The sequence below is a fragment of the Austrofundulus limnaeus genome, unplaced genomic scaffold (assembly GCF_001266775.1).
Source record: "Austrofundulus limnaeus strain Quisiro unplaced genomic scaffold, Austrofundulus_limnaeus-1.0 Scaffold296, whole genome shotgun sequence".
NCBI classification, from domain to species: domain Eukaryota; kingdom Metazoa; phylum Chordata; class Actinopteri; order Cyprinodontiformes; family Rivulidae; genus Austrofundulus; species Austrofundulus limnaeus.
The window spans coordinates 207,831-215,372 of record NW_013952698.1 but is presented as its reverse complement, the minus strand read 5'-3'; the positions used below and the strand labels follow the sequence as shown (position 1 = coordinate 215,372).

At 39.7% G+C, this 7,542-nt stretch overlaps 2 protein-coding genes across 2 annotated transcripts in view; both read left to right on the top strand.

Moving 5' to 3' along the window:
- Positions 1-2,807, top strand: part of parp6b (poly (ADP-ribose) polymerase family, member 6b) — a 14,504-nt gene extending 11,697 nt beyond the window's left edge. Inside the window, exon 22 of the mRNA XM_014021529.1 lies at positions 2,417-2,807. Within this exon, the coding sequence (XP_013876983.1) occupies positions 2,417-2,718 (302 nt within the window). The 3' untranslated portion in view covers positions 2,719-2,807. The remainder of the gene's footprint in view (positions 1-2,416) is intronic.
- A 1,392-nt stretch (positions 2,808-4,199) lies between these two features.
- Positions 4,200-7,542, top strand: part of cox5aa (cytochrome c oxidase subunit 5Aa) — a 5,879-nt gene continuing 2,536 nt past the window's right edge. Inside the window, exons 1-2 of the mRNA XM_014021528.1 lie at positions 4,200-4,367; positions 5,094-5,210. Of these exons, the coding sequence (XP_013876982.1) occupies positions 4,295-4,367; positions 5,094-5,210 (190 nt within the window). The 5' untranslated portion in view covers positions 4,200-4,294. The remainder of the gene's footprint in view (positions 4,368-5,093; positions 5,211-7,542) is intronic.

Below are 7,542 nucleotides of genomic sequence, written 5' to 3'. Positions count from 1 at the left end.
ATCAGATATTGTCCAAGATAAACCTCCAGGGTGGATATAGCTCGCTAGCAGCCTCGCACCGATGACCTAGTTGATGTCATCATTTACCCAGAATGCTTTGCATGTAAATAAAATGGCCCCGTCCGTGTAATGTACTTTTAAATTTTTAGTTTAAAAATGATAAAAACTGAACATCCTACAGTATTTTTACAGTCTTTATTTTACAGATAAAGTATATGTTTATCAAATAAATTCTAATGTTACAACTAATCGGGGATCCCTTTAAACAGCAAACAATTTAACCACATTCTAATGCTTGTTTTGAAATAAAGAAGTTTCAAAAAATATTTAGGTGCATATTCAGTCTCACAGCAGGTGTTACTAAACTCTGAGGAATATTCTTCCTTGCAGGAAGTAATCTTTATTAGGGTTTGTCATACAAAATGAATAAGAGAGCCTCCATTATTTTAATGATGGTACCTATTATTATCTACCTCATAAAAGGATCTCAACCTCTTTTTTATATCTTACTCTTTCGACAACTTTAATGTGGCCTGAATGGCAAAGTGTGCACACACAAATGTTATATCATAATGACAAGTAGCCTCGCCCCTACAGAACTTCCCTGATAACAAATTATTCTCATAGAAATAATCATTTCCAGCGCACCTCTCAGACAACCTTTCTTTGTTAGGTTATGTTTGATGTAGTTAGAACATCCATAACCTAACAAATAAAGAAAACAAATTTAGAAAGACACATTATTTGTATGCATTTCTTGTGTTTTACTCTCCATCAAAAACTTTTTCATTTAATCATTTAATAAAACTTTGGCATGCAAGGTGATGGGTGAATAGTTTCATTATAAAAACAGAGTTTCTCAGTCTGAAAAATCTGTGTAAATGTTTAAACAAATTCCAAACAACAGCAGGAATCTGTTCCTTTTGGATGTGCCACAGACGTCAGAGGCCTGAATAAATCTCTCCACATAGCAGATAGGTGTGGGCCAGGTCTTGTATCAAGCTGGCCCTGCTGGCTGACCGCTGGCATGGCAAGTGGTTTGTCAACAGGATATGGGCCAGACCTGGCGATGATGGCGCTGTTTGTAAGATGGCATGCCACAACTGGCCTGCAGTTTGGTTTATGTGGTGCTGGCCCAAGCATGCATCATCCCTGGCAAACCCCACCTGGGCCACCAGAGTCATCTTTATTTTGTGGCATCTGAGCCAAACGTTAGTGCAATATGAGGGCCAGAAATGGGCCAAACACATTGTGCTATGTGGCTCACATAAAGATCAAAATAGATTTTGAAACATATGCAAACACTTCAACAAATCTATTGTCTAAAAACACAACTATAGAGATTTCCATCCCAGGTTTACAGATAATTAATGTTTGTGTAGAGAAACCTCATATCAACCAGTTGTGGTTTGTTCTTATTCAACACGGAGAGATAAGATAAGTCTGAGTGTTCGGATGCATAAACCCTCCTCTGAGGCAGAAATGCACCATTATAACAGTGTACTGGTTCCACATGAGTCCTGCAGCTGCCTCCTCACCACCTCAACTGTTTTCATCTGGATAAATATTCTTCATTGTTATGGATTTTTATGCACTTTTTTGACAAAAAAAAGAAGAGCCACCCTCGAGGTGTTTTTGTCCTCATGCACATCATTCAGTCAAACAGGGAATAAGTGGTGTGGCGAGCGTTTTCTGGGTCAGCCCAGCAGGCAATGAAATGAACAGAGAAGTGTGAAGACTGTTTGCCCAAAGGAAACTTTTTGTTTGTTTGTTTTTGAGACCGTATGGCCCTCTGATGATAGTGAGGATTTTATCTTAAAACCAACCAATTGCTTTTCTTCATTTTATTCTTTTAGCACGATTGTAGATTCAGCTCATTGTCTAAGAATGTCAAACTAAGCAGGGAAAACAAAGAAATGTTTCACCTGAATGCTTTGTTAAATCTCATTAAGTTGTGGTCGTTCATCCGTGTGACTCAAGCAACCACTCAGATCAAATCTCTGGGCCCTCTAACCTTTGAAATAACAATTGAGAAAAAAAAGCTGTGGTTGTTGATTAAACGGAGACAAAACGAGGCATGTGCCTTTAAGAGAACTGTATGTCCCGCTCTACATGTCTTTCCCTGAGCCTCATGTGTTTGTTGGCATCAGCTGTCCTCAGTGCTGAATGGAGAAAGGACATCTTTTCCTTCGCAGGGAAAAGAAGAAGTGATTTTCTTATTCTGCCAGCCACCATTATTTCAGAAGGACAGAAAGAAAGATCAGGAAAGGTGAAATGTTTGGATTACAAAACAGTATTTTTTGTTTTGTATTTTTAGTTTCTGAGCCTAAAGGGAGAAGAAGCCTCTGAAAGAAATACAGAACTAAACCAAAACTGCAAACTTGGCAATATTTTTCCTGTGTTTTGACTTAAAAAGGTTACAAGAAATGGAAGATTCATCCTCTGCATCATTTGCTTCTTCATCTCTCCGTCCTGGCCCGAGCACCTTCAGGAGACTCAGCCGCTCAGAGGACCAAGTCTGTCCAATCCCAGGACTCCCAGCAAACATCCTGCACATGCGAGTTAAAGAAGGAAGCAAGATCCGCAACTTGCTGCAGTTTGCAACAGCTCGCATGCGAGAAGGAGAAGGAAGAGACGGACACGGGACATCGAGGCAAGTGGTCTTCACAGGCTCGGGCAGGGGAATCACCAAGACTGTCACCTGTGTGGAGATCCTGAAGCGGAAAGTGGCGGGGCTCCATCAGCTGTCCAAACTTTACTACAAGGGGGTTAATGAGATGCGGGAGAGTCCACAGCAGGGAGCACCGGGTCGGTCTGTGGACAGGACGGTCCCCGCCATCTGCATCCTGCTCTCCAAAGACCCTCTGGATCCACAGGAGCCTGGCTATCAACCCCCACAAACCACCAGTGTTCCCACAGAGGACGCAGAGAAAGGCAGGGATCTGCTCAGGACAGGTCTCTGCTCCTTTCAGCACACAGCCAAGAGGCTCTGTCTCAACGTTTGTCCCCCCAAAACCTCTGAGGCCTAACTACACAAAACTAGAACTGTGTATTTAATTATGGTTTGTGGTCAGAAGTTTTATGTTGTACAGAGGAAAGTAAAAGAAAGTCATTCGGGTTGTCATTTTTGGAGGAATTTTATAAAAAAAAAGATGTCACCTGATGTTTCCAATAGTTTGTAAGTTCCTTTACAAAAAAATATTTGTACTATGGGACAGAGCATATCTGTAGTTTCATATATAATGTTTGAAGTATTTGCTCCCATAAAAAGTGTGATTTTATTGCCTGCTACCAACAGGTCAGTGGTGACAAAAAGGTTGTGTGTGTGTGTGTGTGTGTGTGTGTGTGTGTGTGTGTGTGTGTGTGTGNGCGTGTGTGTGTGCGGGTGTGTGTGTGTGTGTGTGTGTGTGTGTGTGTGTGTGTGTGTGTGTGTGTGTGTGTGTGTGCGTGCGTGCGTGCGTGTGTGTGTGTGTACACAGTTACAAAAAACTGTGCTGAGTTTGTTTATAGATTTTTTAAAACTGGTTTTATGACATTTGTAATGAGTACCTTTAACCAAGGTTACTTTGTGGTTCAAGCAAATTTTACTCTTTAAAGGCCAAAAAAAAAAAAAAATTAAAACAGAAAGCAATGTTGGAAACAAAACTGTGCAATTTAATTTAATTTCAATTTATGACCAGTGGTGGGCATAGTTTCCCTAAAGCACTAATAGGGGAACTAATTTCCTGATTAGGACTTTTGCTATTTTTAATTCATTATTGGATCAGTACTTACTAGATTTATGGGCTGAATTTAGAAGCGCAAACGGAGGTCTTTAAATACTATTGATCAATATTGTTAGCAACTGAGGGTGAAAGCTGTCACATATTTTGTTCATATGAGTGCCACTTTTTCACTTGGTGACATATTGACAATATTCTGCACACAGTAAATATTGTCTCATGTTAACTTTTAAGAATGTTCCAGGGGTCAACTGAATTAGTGCTTTAGAGTTGAGCTTTGCGTTTCCGTGCATTAGTGCTTTAGGATTAGGGGACCTAAATATTTGAGTTAGTGCTTTAGGGTTAGTGCAACTAATTTTTAAATTAGTGCTGCCCACCACTGTTTATGACCTACATTTGCTGTAAGAATAGTAATATTTGTAAATAGTTTTTGTTGCATCAATATTAAAGTGGCCCGAGATTGCGCATGCGCAGCAGGATGTGACACAGGCGCTCGAGCTCTTCCAGAAAACGCAGCTTCCTCCTCTCCTGTTAATCAGACGGGTTAGTGTGTCCGCTGGTTGTACTGTATCATGTTCAGAGCCGCCGTCCGACTCTCGGTCTCCGGTGTGCGGAGTCTTACCCGTACACAGCCGAGGTGCCAAGGTACTTACTCCTTCTGTCACTTTTGCTTATGAAACTTTCAGAGCGAAGTTCATGCGGAAATCCTGAGTGAGAGAGCGTGGGCACATTACTGCGGTCTCTGCACACGGCTAAAGCTAGCTAGCCAGAGTAATAACTCATTACACGCCGAATATTTAAACCTGTTTATATTTTAATCATTCATTGTCGATTTTATTTTGATTTCGCTGTTAGTCACTAAACATACAGGGCGTTCTGTAATGAAAATGCCCCGGCGTTGAGCTCATAGGTGGTTGTGTCCTTGCCGTGACCCAGATGGAGCATGCTAACATGCTAAGTGCTCCGTTAAGTCAACCAGCTGAGTGTTTTAACAGCGAAGCGGGTCGGTACTGATTTGAATCATGCACCCACTGATGTGGTTGTGTGGTGTAGTCAGTATGTAAAAAAAAAAACAATGTTATTTCCATTACAGAACAGCTGAATAAGGCCCGTGTAGATTATAGTAGATTTCCAGTAGTTTCTCAGATGCACAGCTGTATATTAGCTGTCTACGTGCCGTGTCAAATTAGAACAATGGAAGTGATCCACCTGACCTACAAAACATTTGCCCCTATTCTACTTTACTTAGTGCAGACCTGCTAACTGCTCAGGGTTCAACATTACACAACTTTGGTTATTATAGTAGGTTCTTGTAGCACTGCCATAGTTGAGGACAAAGTTAATGTTATTGTTTTTATTTGTATTATTCAGCTCTTGTGGCGTCAAGGTGCTACTCACACGGGGATAATGAGACCGATGAGGAGTTTGATGCCCGCTGGGTTACATACTTCAACAACCCAGACATTGATGCATGGGAGCTGAGAAAAGGTAGGTTAATCTGTGATGGTGCTGACCCTGATCAATCCAGTAATGTGAAATTCAAGTGTACACATTGTACCCAGCCACTTCACTGGTTTACTGTAAGGAAACTGTTTTTACAAGATCGGTAAATATTTAACCTTACTTAAACAAAGCTTTGTCAGCTTAGACATGAGCTAATTTTAGAAATCTGTCAGAATCATTTTGGATTAGTGGCATTATGTGATGAAGAGGTTTGATCTGCCTTCAGGTCAACATTTCTGACAAAAAGTCTGTACAGAATCTATAAAAGGATTGCTACAGCGAAAAGAAAAAAATTAGACACAATGGGCCTCATGCAAGAACATGTTCATATTCTTATCCTAAATTTCTCTTTCTTTTGTTCATACAAAGGGTTCGTACGAACATGTCACGTCAGATTCAACAAACTCTTCTATCTTCAGGAAAAGTGTGTAAATGAGCTGCGTAAATTTCACCTGTTCGCATCCAGCTGCTCGTGCACGTGAGAGGAGATTAGCATAATTACCACCCCAAAAACACCATATAAGGCTACGTTTCCTGCCTCAGATACAAGGAAGTGTCCATTCGTGAAAAATGACAGCGATAATTAAAAAGAAGAACTTTACGAGTTCAGAGATTGAAGTCCGTCTGTCAGAGATCCAGAAAAGAAAATCAGTCATTTTTAGCAGGTCAGCTGTGGGATAAAAAGAGCTGCTAAAAGTATAAACAACTGTGTTAAATCATTTTCATTTATTCAGAAGACACACCGTTGCGCCCCGTAAACCCCCCCCAACAGTCTCAAATGGTCTCAGTTGCGGCTCTGAAATAAGCATTTTAAAATGTTTTCAAAATAAGTCTGGCACTTTGGAGAAAATCCAGGAGTCGCTGGAGGGATTATGTACCCCCTCTGGCCTGGGAACGTCTCAGAGTCCCCCAGGATGAGCTGGAAAGTGTCGCTAGGGAGAGCGGGGTCTCCTGCTGCCCCAACGACCCGATCCCGGATAAGCCGGCCGGACGGATAATTTATATTGTTAGACTAAATTATTACATTTTAAATTATAACTCTAATTCAAGCAGAATAGCCTATTGTCAGCATAATTATGGAGTGTAATTTATTTTCAACTCAAAATACCTTAAAACTAACAAAATATAAAGTTACTAGGGAGGAAAGTCTGTCTGGATAACAGCAGACTGACTGCTCGTAAAATATACGACAGGTCTGGACCACTCGTGAATTTTGTTCGTATCTGAAAAAAATCAGAATACGAAAACATTGGTGAATGCCACAAATTCTTTCTTTGCGTACGAACGGTTCTTGCATGAGGCCCATTGTTTATATTTTATTTTGAAAAGGTCAGCTATTGAAAGTGAGAATTTTTAATTACAGACTGATTTGGTAATGAATAATGTGCTGCTTCATTTCTAGACCTGCTATATGTAACCAGGAACTGGTGTTAAAGACGTGTTAATCAAGGTGCAGTTACAGGTATTCCACCAGCTTCTGTGGCACATAACTTTCCTTTAATAGGTGTCTACACAGACAATGTAGAAATAACAAGATATAGCTTGTTTAAAGGAAAAAAATAGATGAATAAATAAAAAGGAATTTGGATTAATTTATTTTTGAATATAGTTTATATACTGTATATAGTTGAGTAGTAAATAGAGGTTGCAAGCCAATAAGGCGCGTCCTTCAGTTTGCCGAGCCATTAACAGCTAAATTAAATGTGAAGCAATAAAATGTCTCATTCTCATGACAACTTCTATTAAAGTGGCTTCATGTTCTATTTATTCACAACTGCGTAGTAAATTGAACGTTGTTTTTAGCTGAATGATGCACTCCTATTTTTACCAGGGTATCAATTATTTATCATTTTTGCCTTTCAAGTTCAGAATCCTGTCAAAAGTTTATCGCTGAAATGTTTGGATTGCTTTGATTACAATATTTAACAAGTGCTGTAGCTGTTCATGAATTTGTAAGACACAAACTAAGAGGTTGCACAAATTTACACAACTACCCTTCTATAAACAGAACTAATCTTTATTTTTCTTCAGGATTTTATTCAGTTGTAAGTTACCTAGTAACTCAACACATATAAAGGGTTTTATCCTGAAAATAACAAGAATACAAACTAAGAAGTAGTCCTAATTGGAAACCAATGATGAGAAGAAAATACTAAGTTGTTAGTCGAGTATGTTTACGGTGTTGACGTTTTTAAACAAGCCAGGGGTCGTGTGTTTATTTATTTTAAAGCCAAGCAGGATTCATAAAAATCACCTTCATTCTTTTTATTGCTCGTCAGTTGTTCTCGACAAACAGGTTTATGTGCTTGAGGAAAGG